At 35.2% G+C, this 20,348-nt stretch overlaps 1 protein-coding gene across 1 annotated transcript; it reads right to left on the bottom strand.

The window, feature by feature from the left end:
• Positions 1 to 652: 652 nt before the first annotated feature.
• LOC136971689 (long-chain-fatty-acid--CoA ligase 4-like) lies at positions 653 to 14,559 on the bottom strand. The gene is made up of 16 exons (XM_067266165.1): positions 14,254 to 14,559; positions 13,989 to 14,186; positions 13,738 to 13,915; positions 13,283 to 13,389; positions 12,171 to 12,306; positions 6,876 to 6,959; positions 5,443 to 5,512; positions 5,255 to 5,316; positions 5,127 to 5,191; positions 4,668 to 4,742; positions 4,260 to 4,399; positions 3,541 to 3,713; positions 2,532 to 2,606; positions 2,017 to 2,205; positions 1,676 to 1,951; positions 653 to 1,598 (listed from the first exon to the last, which is right to left on the bottom strand). Exons 1-16 carry the CDS (start codon positions 14,371 to 14,373, stop codon positions 1,441 to 1,443), a joined length of 2,106 nt encoding a protein of 701 aa, XP_067122266.1. The 5' UTR covers positions 14,374 to 14,559; the 3' UTR covers positions 653 to 1,440.
• Between the last annotated feature and the right edge of the window lie 5,789 nt (positions 14,560 to 20,348).

Raw genomic sequence — 20,348 nt, 5'->3', positions numbered from 1 at the left:
TTTAATAAAAGTCAAAACAAGAAATAATTTCTCCGATTTTTTTCCGCTTGTAAGCCGATCGACTCAAATGTAATACAGGTAATATTCTTGACACCAACGCCATCTAGTAGCCGTTTTCTGAAGTGCCGGATAAGTGATTTTTCCGGATTACCGATGGTTAGGTTACAATTCACATAACGCAAACAGCTAACCACTTCATTCTACCTTTAAACTACGCTGTAAATCAGAATGTGTTGTTAATAAGGAAAGTTTTTGAAGTTTTTTCAGAAGTTCTACCTTATCTGTTAGTGGGCCTGCGCTTCACACTACGAGAAGTACTTCCTGTGTTTATTGGAGGGGCTAAACGTCGGCAGGTTATAATAAAAACACCAAAAGACAAATAAAAATGCCTTAACAGTGTTTAAAAATGCTTTAAAAAATAGCTTATGTAGCAGCTAGCCCATCAAACACTAATAGCAGTTGTTTTCGGCTCTTTCTTCACTATCCTACCTCCCACCGATGACCTAACGAAAGACTGCCGTAGTGGTCATAGGATCACTTAAAAGGGCCTTTAAAAGGGTTTTTTTTAAAAGCATTTCAACATGTAATGTCACTTCATATTTTTCACCAGTGAGCGAATCTTAAGAAACAATATGAAAATAAATACGAAAAATTATATGGTTGGTAGCTTCAATTCATTACATACTACAGTTTGATATTTTATTCTTCAGTGATTTATCTAAATATTAATAATACAACAGGAATTAATTTTAATATAAGATAACAAAACTAAATTTCTACAAATGTAAATATACTTTTGAATGAATACATCATTTTTTACGCTTACAATAAATAGAAAAGTAATAATAATGAATGATAATAATAATAATAATAATACAGTTGAACCTGTCTCTCTCGAACACTTTTATCTCGAAATTTACTTTTTTCTCCTGCATTTTCGGCCTAAATTCAATACATTTTTCATGTTTATCTCAAAACATTTTCTCACAAAAACTCAATTTACGAACTGAAATGTCAAGTAGAATTTCAACCCTCGGTATTTATATTTTAATAGCATAAATTGTAGAATTTTATTTATATTTAATACAGGTATGTACTGTACTTGTTAATGAATTAATACAATACCGTACCTCCAATTTAACCTATTACAGTTTACTGTTTAGGAGTCTCTCTATCTCGAAACCCGTTCATCTCGAATTTTTTTCTAGTTCCCGTGAGATTCAAGATGGACAATTCAACTGTATATTCAAAAGTTTCATCTATGTAGGTTATAATTTTACTTATGGTGTGTTTCATTGTCAATTCGTCCCCAACTTAACATTTTTAAAACTATTGTAAGTAATCGCCGTTAATTTCAATAGGTAAATTTTCAGTTTACAATGACAAAAACTTCTTGGAAAAACTTAGTTTTTGATTCTACAACGTAAAAACTTCTTTATCTTAATTCTTGTTCATCAAATTTTCCAGAGTTTCTCTATAAAAATTCTGGATGATTTTTCGTCGAACTTTCAAAGCTCCTGTGACGAAACCAGTTTCTGGTAACCATTCTTCCGAACAGAGTTTGACGTATTTAGGAATTTCTATACTCATCAAATTGCCTGAATATAAAGACATTAATCTCTTACCATTTATCTCGATATACTGGTTTAAATAAATCGAAAATCGAAAAACTTACAGTTCTTTCCGTGTTTCTGCACGATTTTGGCAGCGCTTTCGTTCATTTCTTCGTCGACGCAAAGACTTTGAATGTCCATTCCTTCCTTGCCTAATTCTTTAGCCAAAAGTTGTAACTGAACCTTATTGGGAACTATCAGAGCCACAACATAATCTTTGAAACCATTGCCAAAAACACAGATGTTATCCATTAGAGGACACGTCTTCAACATGCTCTCTACTTTTCCCAACGATACGTACTCCCCGAACTGCAGCTTTATCAGATCCTTTTTTCTATCTGCAAAACACAGAAGACAAGTGTGCCACCGTTTCAAAAAGAATCCTTAATTAACTTCGACTTACCTATGATTTTGATGCAACCGTCCGGATGGATTTCGACGATGTCACCCGTGTAGAACCATCTCATTCCGTTCTCTTCTCGAAAGCTTTCTTGGGTCAGTTCGTCTTTCTTGAAATATCCGTTCGAGAGACATTTTCCACCAACCAGTAACTCTCCTCGAGGATAGGGTTTGTCGGTAGGATAATAATTGCCTACAGGCAAATCGTAATATTATCTTACAAAAGAATATTTATTCTTACTGCAAACAGCTGGCATTGACTGTACGTGTAATCTGTACTTCAATATTCTATTATTCAATATTAATACATTGCCCTGTATAAAAGTTTAAATTTGTATACTGTAAAAGTTGTACAGTATACAAATTTTCTTTTTTTGTTTACTTTTATAATCTGCACGGTTTTGTACGTCAATTTTTTTTTCATAACTACACTTGTTTACCAGCACTTTTGTGGCCAGAAATTACATACCCGAAAGTGACCACGTAGTACAATAAAACTACCTTGAAAGAGAGACTCACCATCTTCCCATTCGACCAGACGGAGTACAGAGGTGCACAGAGGACCACCCACTCTTCCAATACTGTAGTCATCCACTGAAAGATAAAAAGGATACGTCAGAAGTAGTCTTCTCGACAACGAAAAATCTAATGGCGGGTAGCTGATAATATTTCCCTTCTTTTAAAACAAGCGATACATTATTAAAATAATAATGGTGTTTTTTGTCAATCATCTTTCGAGTGTTACAATATCGATTGAGTACGTTGAAAATATACATAAAGCAAAGATTACTCGTAACAGATATAGGGAGATAAAAGTGTAATTGTAAGCTGTTAAGACTTTATAGGGTCCTGGCAAATTTGAATTAGGGGGCCCCAAGAATAGTGTTCAAACATGTTTCTTCGGGGAATTTTTGAAGAGATTCCCCTGTATCCTCGTTCGTTTTTTTAACGCGACTTCTGCTCTGTGCCAGTGCCACACCGACAATCTAGGGTCCCAGATATGGCTAAAACTTAAATTTCGATACTCTTACCACAATAATGAGTTTATAAAATATTGGATTGGGCCTCCTGTTAATGGGGATTCCAGCCAATTTCCCTTTTTGCTTATAGGATAATGCGCCACTGTAACGCCACTGGATAACCCAGCTTCGTTATCTCCATCTACGAGTTCATAACATTAAATATGGTCAGATGTTACAAAGCGATTCCAACTTAATAAGTATATTAAAAATTTTGTATGAAGATAAGAAATTTTCTGTTCTGTTCAGTTCTTTCCAGTATTTTCACACGTGGTTGCGGATTTCACGTATTAAAGGGTTAAAATTTTCAAGAAAAGAGTGACAAAAATCGAAAACATTCTGCCGCTCTGGGGTATCCGGAATTGAATCTCCAGAAATTTTTCATAAGCAGTCTGTCGGGCTCGTTCCTAACTACCCTGCTATTCCCATTGTAGGCCTACCCACGACAAAACTGGAAAAACCCTATTAGTGTCCATAGAAAAAAAAAGAAAACATTTGATAATACTCACAGTCTGTCATGGTACAGGCTCCTGCTACCTCGGTCATTCCGTACGCCGCAAGAAGGCGGACATCCAAAGAAGTTTCTATGAAAAGTTGCGTCTCGGGGGAGAGAGGTGCTCCTCCCACAGTGAAAAGTTTCAATCGTCCTCCCACTATTGTCTGAAGACGGTCGAATAACAATCTGAAAGAAAATCGTTTATTCTTGGGTTCACTCTGTTTTCGGGTGAAAAATTGGTTGGTTTAACACAAGGAAGATGCCTCCCGTAGAAGTTACAAAAGCAAAGAAAACCAGGAAAACTCCGCGTGGCCTGTTCGTTGGCTAGGCGCAAACCCACGACCAAGTGTTCAATAGTATTATCCACTCGGCCACTGGCGGGCTTTGGATGAAGGAAAACAAATATTTGTAAGTCTTGCAGTGTTTTGACAAAGTTACTCAGTAACAACAGGTTCTTGTACAGTAGAATCTCGATTATCCTAGATAATGGATTCTAACTTGGATAATCGGGATTCTGCTGTTCAACAGAGAACCCAAGGCCATTTCGGTGTTACCACGATGGCCTTGGATCCTCAGATTCTTTAAGAGTCTACTAGGTGAAAAGAGTCAAAAATGTAAGAAATGTCAATTTGTTGTAGAAACGAATTACCCATAACTTTTTCGAATATGAAAGATCTAAAACTAGAATTAAATTTATAACGGACAAAACGCGGGTTAGGATAATGTACCAACCTGTTCAAGATAGTAGTCTGAAAGCCATTCTTCTTCCAAAAGGACTTGTATTTAATGGCGAAATTGAAGAAGAGTCGGAACATAATTCCCTTGGCATCCACCGCTTCTAATATCGACTTTCGAATTCTGTCTAGTACTAACTAACATAAAATAAAATAAAACAATCATTCGGAGGAAAGTATGAATTTGCGAATCATAATGGAGAAATAAAAGGGAGAAGAAAGCCAAGTGATCGTCAAAGCACTATATTGTGTTTCGTAGTTAAAAAAAAAAAATTGTCTATTCTACTTATGGCTGCTCCTGTTAAATCTTTATCTGGGTAAACACTGAAAAATATTTAAACGATACCGAGTGCAGAGAAACGAAGGAAACTCTACCTGGATAGAAAAAACAAATGTAAACACTTACAGGAACACAACTCAAGTAAGTTGGTCTGAGTACACTGATATCTCCTTTACAGGTACTCGTTTCGATCCCCGGAGACTGAAAAAATAAAAATAAAACGCATTTAATAAATAGGAAAATCTAGTAACGAGTTGCCTAACTTTCCAGGCTGTTATGAGCTATTATTTTAAAAATAACATTTATGCAATTAATCGTAATAAATAAAAATATGTGTCGCGCCATCTGTTAGAAGATTTTGTTATAAAAATTTTATATTATTAATTATTATAAAATGGAAAAGATGGAAAGATAGACTGGTGTTACTCCGTATGTGTCATATCGTGATTGGGGTCAGAGTTAATGAAAATTTTAATCGTTATTGACCTTAAGACTCATAACTACTCTTTTGCCTTTTTATTAATATAAATTATTTTATATCTATAAATACATGACAGCATGACAGGAAAATAGGTAAGGACTCACCTTATCTGACATGGTAAGCGAGGAAGAGTAACCGATGCTAACTCCCATTGCCAAAAACAATAACTCTGAAACAAAACAGGAATTAGAAGAACTTTGACAATGGATTGAGTCAATCGAATCATTCTTACCACACATTACTTCGTAGATATGAGACAAGGGAAGATATGCCAGATGAACGCTGTCTTTGTTACTAAAATATTAAATAACTTTCATTAATGACTAATAAATTAGCCGGAAAAAACCACGAATAACATGATATTTATCGCTATTTCCTTGTTGACTTAAAAATCCACAGCTGACAAAATCATATACTCACAACATGGGATTCATTATATCGTATAGCCCTTGACAACAATTCAGTATACACTTGTGAGTAATCAACACTCCTGCAATTGTTTAAAATATTCTAAATTAATTTTTAAAGAATAAGTAAAAATTAATACAAATTATCTGATTAGTGTTTTTTTTAGAATAATAAAGAAGTCGATTATTCGTTAGCCTAAATACGAGGAGGAAAATAATTCAGTGTTAGTTAAAAAGCACAACGTACTGTAATACACTTGTGAGTTGTGTTGTGCTTCAGTGTCCAAAATTAAGTGAACAAATGATGTTTATGAATAGAACTATAAAATAATTTATTAAGCTACAAAATTAGCACTCATATGTAAATTTACGAGCCAAATCCACCACACACCCAGATCACTATCTGGTTGTTATTGCTAACTATCATAGTTATTCAGCTTTCCAATGAGCTCTCAGTTGCCTGTGGAACTATTTCAAGGCAAACTTATAAGACAAGGCTTCAGGAGAGTGGTTTTTATGCAATTTGTACAAGACGACAAGTGGCATCTCTTACTCTTCCTCGAAGGAGAACTCGCTTGATTTGGTGTTGGAAACATCAGTGAATTCGTCGACAGTGCAAATATTCACTGACAGACAGATCTCAACTGAATCCGACAGAATATGTCTGGGTGACCTAGGGCGACGCATTGGATCTCGTCATTCCTCACAGAACCCTCCTCGGGTTAAAAACCATTCTTTTAGAGAAGTGGGATTTATTGCCACAAGACCTCCACCACAGTCTGGTGTTCAGCATAAAGGAATAAGAGTTGTATTGCAGTTAGAAGAACTCCCTATTAAACCCCTACTTTTCGGAGATCGGATACCTTATTTTTGTATATATTCGGCATAATTTGCATATTTCATATTTTTCTTTGTCATTTTCTATTTCATTAGGCTAGATTGAATAAGCTATTCGTGTACCAAATTTCATAAATTTTAATAAAGTATTTGGTAAAAAATCCTAAATTTGATGTTTCTATAGCTTCTGCTTCTTCCCCCATAAATTGTAACCTTAAAAGAAATAAAAAAAAAACACTCTTTGGACTAGTCGCCATCTTGCTCTAGAGGCAGCCATCGAAATTAATTTTTGCGCACGCGTAATCTTTGAATTCCTGTTTATATAATGCATGTTGCATTCACCTATTACTAATCGTTTCCTCGTACAAATATACAGAAATCACTTGTGTCATCGTGTATAAAGTATTGCCTGTATTGCAAATATTGTGCTTGAAAATTCTGTGCGAACATTTTTTTTTCTTTTTTTTACAGATTTTCAAACATTTCGTAAAATTAGTAACATTGATAATATTTATGTAATATTAAAACACACTGAATATATCTTGTAGATTTTCTTGTAAACATGTAAATTCTGTGGGAAATTTTATACTAAACTTATTCAGAACAAACCTTTGGGTTCAGCAGTAGATCCGCTGGTGTACATGATCAAAGCCAAGTCGTCGGGAGAAGGCGCTTCGAATTGGATATTTGAGCCTGAAAAATATATTTATTGCTTATTTAGAATAAATTTATTTAGTTTCGAAATGCAAAATTTAGAGAAAGCAATAATAATCGTACAATATGCACTAAATTTCAGTTTAATGTTTCTTATTGAATACAGTAGACCCCTATAACACGGGTTCATATAACACGGATTCGTATAACACGGCGAAAAAATTGCGATCGTGTTCGTATAACACGCTAAAAGAGACTCGTATAACACTGTACAATGTCATCGCCGCAGTGGCATAGCGTAGTGGGGGCGGCAGGGGCGGCCCGCCCCGGGCGGCACTTTTAGGGGGCGGCATTTTTCACAATAAATAATAATATATCTTGTAAAAATTTGAACCATTTCATTTCATATTTTTGTCACACCTATGATTCGGACCGATTGAAATGAGCACGGAATTTTTCATTACTTATTCTGTGACGAAAATGGAGAATCCCTTTGTTTTAAATGAATGTATAATAATGACATCTTGCTCATTGTAGCGACTGACAACACCGTCTGTACTGACTTGTAGAGATTCCCCGTATTTTATTTAAGGGGGCAAAATTTTAAGGAGGCGGTGAAATTTTCCTCCGCCCCGGGTGGCTGACACCCACGCTACGCCACTGCATCGCCGACTCGTGTCGCGACATGGTTGGTGGAATCTGGACCAATAGCGGATATTGTACAAACCGTTGAGTTTAAACGAGCACTGGACCTACTAAAAAACATTTTTTATTCAACGGCCATAAAAATTACCGGTAAATTTTATTAATGACGTCTCTAAAGTTAAGTTATGTTACTGCGAAAAATTCGTTGACCAGGAAACACGCGCCCGCCGTTCGACAAGCCGCTCCGCGACCAAAATAAGCTTAAGCAACAGTGTCGTCGAACGGTGGGCACTCGGTAAGTAATCCTACAACTTTTTGTTTATAGCATAGTTTATATGGATTATTAAAAAAAAGTATACGTGATTTAGAAATGTTAAGTCAAATTAGTCTAGAATCGATTAATTTTATGGAAGAAAACCTTTCAAATAGCCGTAGCCTCTAAACTGCCCACTGCCGGGCTGTGATTGGCTCATGTATTTAAGTGACTCGTACAACACGGGTCTACTGTATATTCAAGAACGTCATATGGCTTTTGTGTCTGATAAAGGAAAACTTAAACTAGAAGAGGAATTTTCTGTAGTCTTTTAAGCAAGTAATCATTATTAAAACATTTATTATTATATTATCATTCGATTCTAATAAATCCGGTTGCTCTGTATATAGTCATTAATAAACAATTACTTACATCAACTTTTAAATTAACACTCTCCTAGAACTGTCAGTTGGAAAATGGAATAATCCTGCACCTTTGGCTGACAAATTTTTACAATTCGGTGCCAAATACCAACCGTTTAAAAAAAAAAAAAAAAAAAAAAAAAAAAAAAAAAAAAATTCGCTCTAGAAACACTGTAAACACGACCTCAAAGGACCCAATATGGCGACTGCCGCTATGCATCATGTTTTCGTGTCCAGACCTTATGTTTATAGACCGTTATTAGCATTTCTAATTCTTTTATAAAATTCACCTCTACCCTCAAAATTGAGCTGTTTGCCATTTTCTTATAATTCTTATAAAAAGTTTTTAAAATAAAATTTCTTAACAGATGGCGCCACACACAATCTTAACTTTTGCCCGGGAAAATTATGCAATTCGTTGCGAATTTTTAAAGAAGAATTCACCGAAAGCGCAAAGGAATTGTAACTTTCATTGGCACTAAAATTATCCTCTTATTATATTCTATTATAAAATGACACGTATGACCGTATTCAGCAGTATTTAATGGAACAATATAAGAAAAAGAATATTAATATTTCTTACAACGGTGTGACTGATACAAACTTACGAAATGACTGACAAATTGCGTGATTAGAAGAGAAATTCCATGGAATTAATGAAAGGTAAGAGATGTGTTGTAATAATTACGGAAACTTTATCCATTTGATAGAAGTATCAATACAATAACTACGATTCATTAGAGATATGATCGCGGATAAAATTAGAAAGATTGCGTACATTAACAGGAAGATTGCAAAAATACAAGGAAATTGTTTAATTAACAATTCAAAATTGCGTATTCTAATAGCAGTTTTGAATTGTTATATGCAACAACCCTCCTAAATAATTTTTAAAACGGTTTTAATTAGCCAAATAAAGGAATAATTGGTTAATGTTATTTTAGGTCAGAAAAAACCAAACACCTTAAGTTGCTGAGAAAAAATTTAATAAATAACGTAGCAAACGCTTTCAGCCAAACCTGTTGGCCATCATCAGGCTAAACATATTCGAATGCAAACAAAATGGAACAAAAATTTAAATACAAATAAAATAACGGATGAAATATACATATAATAAAAATAATAATAAATAACAAAGAAATATAAAAATATGTATAGGTTAAATAAATAAATATTAAGCCATTACATAATAATAAATTACATGAAATTCTAATAAATGCAACATATGCAATGATAACAAAATCAAGGCATTAAATTAAGAGCTCTCAAATCTTTTAATTAAATACTTCCAGGCTGAAGGCAACCCTTCAGCATTCCTGGCATTAATGCAGGTATTATGCAATCTGCTCTTAAATATTTCAATTTTCTCGGCGCTAAACGCTAAAGTCGGTGAATGTACAGGTTTAATAATGCCTGCTTCGCCCCATTTGACTATCGAGCCTTCAACCTGCGCCATCTGAGATAGAACTGTGGCGTTTGATCTTTTGCTGATGTTGTACCTGTGTTCCCTTAATCTAATCCCTAAGCTTCTATTAGTTACCCCAATGTAGTTTTTATAGATGCCTAGTTCTTGGTTTTCATAAGGAATTTTGTACACTCCAGCCATTCTTTCTTTATCAATGTTGTCTTTGTCGTTTCTTAATAACTTGTACAGGGTGGGAGGTCTCTTGAAAATTAATTTAGAATTTTTGCGGGCTGAGATTTCCTTCATGATAGCTTCTTTCTTTCTGTCATACGTGAACTTTGTGAATATGCCGAAATCCCCTCTCTGAGCTTTTATTTTGTTAATCTTGTAGTTTTTGATTAGTGCTGTTATCATATCTGCCTTGTACCCTAGAGTTCTAGCGATATGTGATATTCTGTAGATTTCTTTTTGTCTATCAACCACACTACTGCAATAGAGAAAAGCCCTGTGAATGAGGGCACGGAAAGCAGCCATTTTGTATTGGTAAGGATCGTTAGAACGCGACGGAATGTACAGAGGGCTATGCGTCGGTTTTACGTACACTTTAGTGACGAAATGTCCTTCTTTGAATTCAATGTCAATGTCTAAAAAATGTATCCGTAAGGAACACGTCTGTTCAATCTTTAGCTTGAGGCCGTCATCGTTGTTATTGATCTTATTAATAAATTCCTCGACTTTTTGGTCATTCTTCCATATTACCAGGACATCGTCCACGTACCTTTTAAAATATACAATGTCATTCATGAAGCCACAAAGAACACTTTTTTCCAACCTTCTCAATACAAGTTCGCACAACAATCCTGACATAGGACTTCCATAGGACTTTCTCAGCAACTTAAAGTGTTTGGTTTTTTCTGATTTACATATTGCTGAGTGAGTTCATTTCAATGTTATTTTAGGTGCCAAGATGGCGGCTCGTCTCTGATTCCAGCAAGGAAACAGTGGGACGAACGTTCTAACCTATCCTAACCTATTCTAATAATTTGGTTGCTAATAATTATAGTAATTTATTAGAATAGGTTAGGTTAGATCCCACTGTTTCCTTGCTGGAATCAGAGACGAGCCGCCATCTTGGCACCTAAGGTAACATTAACCGAATAATTGTATTACGATTGTGTCAACATATCCTATCCATAGTTAGCATATAATGCCAAATGCTAGCTAAGGTAACGGATTAATACTAAGTAGATAGGCTGTATTCCTACTGTGGTACAGTATTTATAATAATATGTATTGCAACTTGAAATAATTGGTTCTACTCACACTGTAATGGTGCCGGGTAGTACTAAGATTTTATTTCCTTTTAAAGTTTCAGAAAATTTACGATCGAGATTAATTAGTTTGCCTTGAAAATAGACGAGGTAATTACCTGGTCTATTTTTGGGGGAAATGCCAGTTGTAGATTTAATTATGAGGAAATCTCCACTTAAATTTTTATGTAAATTCCTTGTGGATACTTCGATGTAGTCGTGTTCGTGAAGTCTCCACAATATTTTAATAATACAAGTTAAAATTTCAAAGGTTAAATTCTTATCAATTTAGTTTCCAATCATCTACATTACTAAGAATAGAAGAAGAATTGAAATTTTAAATATAATACGTCCTAGAACGACGCTATAAAGCACATTTTTGAGAAAGGTGAGTTTTTTTGTAGAACATTGCTGTATAACACTTTTTAAACACAGAATATATACTTATAGGCCTAATTTCCATTCTAGATGGCAGTTGTGTTCAGACACTTGAACGGTTGGAGTAAAACACAGCTCTACAGCAAACAAGATGGCTGACTCTGAGAGTATTCACACTGCATCCAGTAATATAAAACATGTAAATAAGTCAAGAACACGAAAGATGTATAAGTGGAAGGATATTTAAAGAAAAAGGCTGAAGGAATCTGGACACCCATATCAACGAAGAAGAGGTAAATAGGTATCTCGAAAGAACCGCTCCTATCAGCTGAGTGGAACAGTGCTGTATATGACAATATCATCTACAATTACTTAAGGAATGTGGTTTGAATATCTACATGATGACTCTCTGCTATGTATTTTCGCAAAAGTCACAGTTTACTACAACCACGGAAGCTGTATGTCATTCTGAGAAAACAAGAAGAGCCAACCAATTAATACAGTTCTATTAAATTATGAAACTATAGAATTTGCAATGTTACGTTTATTGTTATTTGTAGACCTCTCCTTATTACTTCTGGTATTTTTCCATTAATAGTTAAAACGTTTTCCATAACAATAAGCTACATTGTTGTTACAGTGGCGCGCCTTTTAAATATAAGAGAATAAACAAATTGACCGTACATCTCGGTGTTTGGCAATTATTAAAAAAGGAGACTTAAACGAATTTTGGAGTTTTCGAAAAGAAAAATTCCGATTTAAAAATAGCCTAATGCCAACTTCATTTATAACTTGTTAGTCATAACGAATATATTAATTTGAAAAAAAAAATCGTACCTGAATTATTACCCAAGGACTTTAATTTAGAGAAAGACGTCAAAGCCACATTTTCGGGAAATCCTTCGACTTCGGCTGGAAAGAAGTCTTCGAAATAGATGATGTGCTTGATGCAGGGAATCTTCGTCAGAAATTTCTGTAAAAAAATAGGAAAAATCGGAAAATTGAGGCAGAAAACGATGGCATTAGATTAATGTAATAAGGCAAATCAACACTTAGGCGATTTGACAAAGTGTTGCCTCCCGGTAGGAGAGGGGAAAAACTGGCTCGCATGTAGGTGTTAGATATGAAGAACACCAGGAATACTACAAGCGGCTAGCCAGTTGGCGAGACTCGAACCTGGGATGAACCATCAGTGTTCAATAGTTTTGTTTACTTAGCCACTGATGGGCAGGCAGTAAAGGCGTCAGTCTATTGCTATGGAGTTCGCGACTTCGAGCGCCAATCGAGGGATGGCTACTCACCAGTAGCCTAGTGATAAAACCACTAAACACTGGTAGTTCGGTGGACGTGGGTCCGTGCCTCGCCAACGAGTGGCCACGTGGAGTTTTCTGGATTTTCTTCACGTTAGTAACACGTAAATGGGGCCCAGTTTCCCATAAAAGACCTCCCGGGAGGCACTCCCCCCTGGACAGATCTCCGTACACCATAAAACCAAATAAAACCACTAAATGCTGCTACTACAAGGATCATCCTCACCAGAGGGCAACCTGCTTGGAGTTTCCGGGTTTTATCACGTGCCTAACACCTAGTCACACCAACTTCTTACAGATGGGCCGAGAATCAATCTACTTGGCAGATCGCCCATGACTACATTGCCTTATTCTATCAAATTAATTTAATTTAGGTTAAGCGCATCAGTCGTACCCAGTGACACACGAAAGGCATAATTAGAAGGCACATTTAGTGATGGAGGGGAGGAAAAGCGTAAAAAATTAAAGAAGGCGTTTTCTTATTGGCATAATTCTAGTTATTATCTAATATTTACAATTAAAAATTAGAAACAAGGTTTTGCATTTCGAATTTAGAGTACTTGTATATTAACGAATACTTTACTGTAAACTTTAACGTAACATAACATAACAATAATTTTATATTTTGTATAGTTTTACCTTGATTTCGGGAAGAAATTCTCCTGTGGTAACCAGATAAGGTGAGTCGATTTGATTAATTCCATACATTATTCCTTCTGCTCCCAAATTTTTGTAACAAGTGGCCACTGTAAAGAGTCGGTTATTTGGCAAAAAAATAAAGAGAAAATTAAAAAATCAAATATATATTATTGTGACATGGTCAGAACACCGGGCTACACTTTTCAATTGTCTTTTAATTTAAAAAAATCACCTGACTTCCGGTACAGACCGGAAGTTCGCGTTTGTTAATCGGGTCCTCTGACCCTTAAGCTTTCCTTATCCGGTCTCGATTTTCACCTATAGATTCTTTCCATGCACAGTCTCGATTTTCATCCATCTAACTCCATTCTCGAGATTAACAAAGGACAGACAGACAAATGGACGGAATCTGTACGTAAATCTGCAATCCGATAATTGCAGCCAAGTGAGCTTACCCGTGATGTTAGTGCGAAAGCAAGCAAAGGCCATCAGAGTCCATTCCAGGCGTGTTTCAGCCAGGATGATGATCTTGTCTTTAGGATTCAATCCAATGCTTCTTAGACCACGAGCTAAATCATCCACTATTATGTCGGCCTCTTTCATTTTCATCCAGTTGTAATTTCCTAAAACGAACTAAGCGGGTGGTCCCCGTTTAATCAAACCGTAACCTCCTATCTACATCATTTACGCTTCTCTCCAAACTTACCTTTTTTAGTACTTTCCCGTCTTCGTTCTTCACCTTTTTTACGTTCAGTATCTGCCTAGTTCCGAACATATTCCTATCTCCGAATTTACGAACGCTCTCCCTGAATAAATTATCCAAAGTTTTCATCCTCACCAAATATCTACTCCCCTCGCGGATTCTTCTGTAAGGACCTGAAGGATTGCCATTCTTTGATTCCCCCTGAAACCAAAGTATTTTTCAATGCGCCCGATTTGGAGAACAGAGAGTAAAGGTTTCAAAGTCTTACCCATTTTCGAGATCTCTTCCATTTCTTCCATGGCTTCTGGAGAATAAAGTAGAATGGTAGTGTTATAAGATCGTAAAGTGAAACGACAATGGTCAATCCAGCAATCGCTATGTTCTCCATTGTCTGTCTGTATGAAGAGTGTCTACCAAATATTCGATTTGTTTCAGAAAAATGGCCGACTTATGGAATAGCACGTGCAGTTGTGTTTCCGACTGATTTGTTGAATGAAGAAAACACAATAGGAAAGGCAGTTTATGTGAATAGATGGTTATCAGCGTTTCATAACCGCCAAGGCTGTGTTCAATCCACTGCGTTGTTAGGAAATATTACACACTTATGAAATAATTATTAACTGGAAACGTAATGACGAAATCATTTTCCTCTATTCGCGTGTTTGTACACACAAGCCAATGTCTTTTTCCTCAATATTTATTTAATCCTTTAATTCTTTTCGGTATAAAAACATAAATGAAACTTACAGTTTTTATTACCAAATTTTCTTAATTTTTTTTCCAAAATTTCTGGAAATTTTAAAAATATTTCACAAGATATGATAAAAATTAATATTGTTCTTCCAGCTGTTATACCGTACATAACAGAGAGAAAGTATGGCGATCGGTCAAAAAATGACCTCCCCCCGAAGATTTTTACGTTTTTGAACTCGGGACTTTCAAACGTCCGGAAATTCAAAGATATTCGGGATTTTTTTTTCTGTATCTATGGATGTTAGTGTGTGAGGGGGACGATTTTGCTAGCCAAATTTGTAGCTTAGTATCTCCTGCGATTTGGTTCGATTTATTTGGTTATGACAACGCGACACGTGGGCGATCTGCCGAGGGAGGTGATCATTTAAGGGAAACTGGCTCCTATTTAGGTGTTACTAACGTGAAGAAAAAACAGAAAACGCTACGTGACCGGTCTGTTGGCCAGGCGTAAACCCGCGACCAACACCTGTTCAGTATTTTTTATCCATTCGGCCACTGGTGGGCGTAACTACTGTGCCTTTTGTCAAAAATGTCTGAAATTTCGCAGGGAGGTTTTTGTATTAGGGGCATCGATGCCATTAAATTTTAATAGTTAAAGTGTATAAAACCACTGAACACTGAACACTTAGGGTCAGTTCCCAAAAAAGGAACTTCTGTAAGTCATCTCCCCAGCAGACCGGTGTTCAGTGGTTTTATCCACTCGGCCACTGATGGGCACTAAGTAATTATCGGCATCTCTACTTCATGTTCTTCTGCATATTAATACTTCTGGGTGGTATTTGATCGAATTGATAACATCAATGATGAGTAATACATGACTTGATCCGCGGATCATTTGATGTATTACGCATTGTGGTATGTGATCAGGCTAAGGCGCCATCGAGATATCGAGAAAACACGTTAAATACACTGACAATTAAGTACTGTAGAAGGAAACATTTGCAATAAATAAAATACACATCAAAAAGTGAAAATAACAAGGTATAACAAGAAGAGGAAAAATATATATGAGAATTAAACTTTTGTATAATAGAAGAAGTAATTAGTAGGCCCTGTAAAACAGTAATGTCTTTAAGAAGCAAGATCATTTTTCAGAAGGATAAGCTATGTTACAGTACCTAACGTATCGCCTAAAATTTTATTATTAATATCCGATTTTTTAATTTAGCGCCATTTTAAATATTCTTCAAAAGGAAAAATATAAGACAGGAAAATTACATTTTATATCTGGCATGGCTATCTTACGATCTATGAAGGAAAATTGGAAAAACTAACCTTGAGAAATTTATTGACATGAATGTTAATATCGAGAATAAAGTAGAAATTTCATATAATTTCACGTTATTATTATAGATTCCTGGAAGTGTGTACAGTACATTCTATTCGAAGGCATGCCTCTAAGTGCGGGCACAAAAACGCCAGTTTTCATTTTCAATGCAGAATACACGTTCCTATTACATTACTTTATTTGATAAATTAGCATAATAAAATAATTAAATGGAGTTTCCTGTTAGCATTTACAGAAGGAAATATATGTATATATACTAGCAGGTAGGCCCGGCGTTGCTCGGGCAAAAGTAACGATAGCGAAGATTAAGATTATTACGTTATAGTCACAGAAGAAAAACAGTAATTTCATCAACAAACTAAATATTTCTAAAGAAAAGTCGAATTTGAAAATCGAATGTTCTAATATTGTTCGATTTTCACGACGTGTTCTGATTATATCGTTCGATTTTCATCGAATGTTCTAAAGAAGAAAAGTCGAGAAAAACCGAACTAATCTGTTTAAATTTGAAAATCGAATATGTTCTAACATATTACTCTTTTTCTTTTTTTTTTTTTCCTCCAGCGCCCGTAAATCTTGCACGTCGCTTTCTCTTGTTCTCCATTGTTACTTAACACTTCCATTGGTACTTAACACTCCCATTGTTGATGGAAGTGTTAAACCTTAATCCTGTCCCTCTTCCCCGTGGAGAGGAATTTCGAAAAATCCCTTCTTAGTGCGCGTTCTCGTGACATACCCTAACTGCGTACTAAATTTCAACTTTCAACTCCTAACCGTTTGGGCTCTGCGCTGATTATTATTATTATTATTATTATATTATATATCAACTCGTCTCGATTATATATATAGATATATCGCTGTTTGTAAAAATTCTCGAAAAACTAATAATTGCAGCGATTAGATATGAAATTCCAAACAATAGAACTTTTGATTTTCCGCCTGTCATTATGACAAATTGATTCAAACAGTGGAACGATAGAAACTCGACGAAAAAAAGTACAGATAAAGCTGCACGCGCTAAAATCCTTGTTTATATTGTTTATATCCATTGTTTAAGCCATTAAATGGGTGGCCAGATGGCCGAGCGGTCAAGGTGGCAGCCTACCGCTCTGGGGGACCCGGGTTCGAATCCCGACGGGTCGAAAAATCTCCAGGAATTTTTCGGGGGGTGGTCCGTCCGGATATGTCGGGCCCCTTTCGCATTATCTATCTTATTACAAATTTCTATATTACATGCGAAAAAAAGATTGCTATTGTATATTCGAATATTAGTGGCGGAATGGAAGCGCTATATTGTCAGCTTCCAAACAGCCAGATTATACTCATTCGCGCTTTACAGAGCACCAACCTCACCCAGTTTAGCTGATGGAAGTTACACGCGTATAATGCTTCCAATGGTTCTATCCAGGACCGGTTCTGGGCTGTTATCCGCCTGCCTGCTAGATATTTGGCCGCCCTTGCCCCGTTATGTGAACCACAAGTAGATTTATAACTTAACCCAACCGATAGAAATTTACTGGTATGTTTTTATGGTAGTTCTATATAGTTGACAGGAGTTTTAAAAAAATTCATTATAATATTTGATATTTTTATTCCGCTCTTCCATCTTATATTACTTACGGATTTCAATGTTAAACCAGTGATATTACGATTTTGTATGTCCCATCTATAAGGGGACGTAGAAAAACCTTGTACAATTCTTGTACAATGTTAAAAAATTAACTGTTACTTTGTTAGCATAGTTACTTTTTTGAAAATTTATTTCAAAAAAGTAACTATGGTGGGCGTAACTCCTGTGCCTGTGCCTTTAAATAATTTGAGTAAAGCTGGCAAAAGACACGAATTGTAAATGTCAAATCGATTCTTTCGTAAAATTGAAGCAATTTGGAAATCAAAATAGAATAGAATTTAACGTTAGTGAACAATATAAAATAAATATTGAAAATTATAACAAAGTTACAGCTAATAGATATAATATATCTAAATTAGTAGACGCTATCCAAGCAAGAATTGGCATTTAGAGGGCATAGGGAATCTATTGAATCTAATATAACAGAGGTAATTATATTGAACTCGCTTATTTATTAAGTGCGTTAGATAATCTATTAATTAAAAATACATTTAGAAAAGTCTACGGTTTTTACTGGCTTATCGAACAAACGAATACGAATGGACCTTAGACCATCACTGACAGATGGTCGGCTTCTTACAGAAACACAGTTTCCGTATCATCAAATGTCACGGCACGCCACTGAGTTTCAACAAATTTTCCATCTTGAATTCGATGAATTTTACAATGACGGACCGAATAGTGAGGAACGGGACCCAAATTATCCGGACACAGTCCATCATCAAGAAAGTTTCCACAGAGGAGACTAAAGAGACATCTTTTGACCGGCCTCTCCGCCGAAGGCATCAATTTGCTTTCCTGAAGGACCCGAAATCAAGTTCGAATGGGATCTCAGAAATCTCACAAGTGATTTGAATGGATGTTTCCAGTTCCTTTCTATAATTTCTTCGCTCCACTGTTCAACGAAACTCACGATTGACACAAAAGAAGGCCATTTTGGTACCCGAAATACCAAAATTATTCTAGTCTGTCATCTACTCTCTAATGATGTTTTAGCACTCTTTAAACGGTTCTATACATATTTTCGTTGGCGTTTTTACATAAGATTGTTACTCAGACTTTTTAACAATTACGCCGAATGCCCGTACCACAACATACAAAATGTTTGTCGTGTGGGCATTGGCCGTAAGAGACCATGTAAACACGGAATTGTAGTTTCTCACTTACAGGGAGACTGTAATAACGAATGTCTTATGCACGGAAGAAATTTTGGAATGGATCTATCAGCCGAGCCGTTTCGATTAGAAAGAGATTCGAAATTTTTCGTTGTAAATTACTTAATTTGTCTCGAAATATTCGATACAAATCGAAAATACTCGTATTTGTTAATAATAATTAGAGAATATAAATGCATTAATTTTGAAAATAGAAAGGCTTTACGGAAACTGATGATTTCGATCCAATTGTCTCATCCGGAGGTTTCATTCCGGTATGTTAATGTGGTCCGGATTGTTTGAGCGACAAACAACAATCCAATCTTAATTAACAGCATTCGATTACCGCTTCCTGTAATTAACCCCTAATTGAGCAATAGGCTACAATTTGAAAAAAATTGTAGACCTATAAATTCCCACTATCATCCGCCTGTCTGCCTTTCCTTTATTTTGAGAATGGAGTTAGATACGACTCTATTGCTGATATACAGGAGATTGCTAACAAGTATTATGCACAGGGGCAAGACACTACTAATTTGAAGTGCATATATAAACAAACAAATTATGCAAAGTATTTCAATTGTGAAATATACCAATAATTACTTTTATAATGAATAATTTATTTTCAAGAATGTCTATTAGACTTGACTGCATAAATACTTTTTACTCAGTTGTGCACGTAGACTATTTCTTTTATACTATACAATTGTATGTACTGTACGTGTATACGAGCAATTCTCTATTGTGACACTGTCACAATGCCTGACTGTAATTTTTAATTATATGTTTAATTTATTTAATTTAAATTATATGCTTTCCACTTCAAATTAGTGTCTTGCCCCTCTACATGATACTTTTCCTGTTAGCAATAGAGTCGTGGCGGTCATTTATGTAACTGTTTACGGGGGGGATTTTTGAACTGAAATAACGTGGCTTTCGGTATTTACAATTTAATTTTTTAATATAAAACTCATCACTACCGTCAAAATTAATATTTTTGCCATTTAAAAATGATTAATAATATAAAAAGACTTTTATGATAAAATCTCTTAACAGATGGCGCCATACACAAATTTATTTATTTTGATTAATAATACAAAAGTTATTTGCTGAATAAAATCTTATAACAGCCGAGAAAGTTATACAACCTCTTGCTGGGTTTGAAATTTATGAGAATTTAATGCCAATATTATTAATATTCGCATACAACTGGATGTGAGCAGACTGTTTTATTCTTGAAATTCGTTAGTTCATCCGGACTTCGTTACTAATTCAAACGCATTTAATTTTTAGAACTTGCAAAATAGCTTGAAAGGGAGTAGACGACATCTTGCTTTCGTGTTCTACTTTATAATAATTAATTTAAGTAAACTTAGTTTTTCAAATAGAAATTGTTGCGAAAATAAATACTTTAATTATACATAAATTAAACGTTATCGGTCGACATAATTCAAGCATAAAAAATGGTTGCTTACTTGGTCGAGGAAACTTGATTCATTTATAATTGAAGTGTTTATTTTTGTTGTAGAGATAGAAGT

Source organism: Centruroides vittatus, unplaced genomic scaffold (genome assembly GCF_030686945.1).
Source record: "Centruroides vittatus isolate TY-2023 unplaced genomic scaffold, ASM3068694v2 contig_2682, whole genome shotgun sequence".
In the NCBI taxonomy this organism is placed as follows: Eukaryota; Metazoa; Arthropoda; class Arachnida; order Scorpiones; family Buthidae; genus Centruroides; species Centruroides vittatus.
This window is presented reverse-complemented; position numbering and strand designations above follow the sequence as displayed.

What these genes read in the sequence shown, in the direction of transcription:
- LOC136971689 (XM_067266165.1), bottom strand. Translation starts at nt 14,373, where the DNA reads ATGGAGAACATAGCGATTGCTGGATTGACCATTGTCGTTTCACTTTAC. An exon ending in GTCCTTGGGTAATAATTCAG is followed by an intron (nt 6,960 to 12,170) that starts GTACGATTTTTT and finishes TATATTTTTCAG; the next exon opens with GCTCAAATATCCAATTCGAA. An exon ending in AGCCTGTACCATGACAGACT is followed by an intron (nt 2,607 to 3,540) that starts GTGAGTATTATC and finishes TTTATCTTTCAG; the next exon opens with TGGATGACTACAGTATTGGA.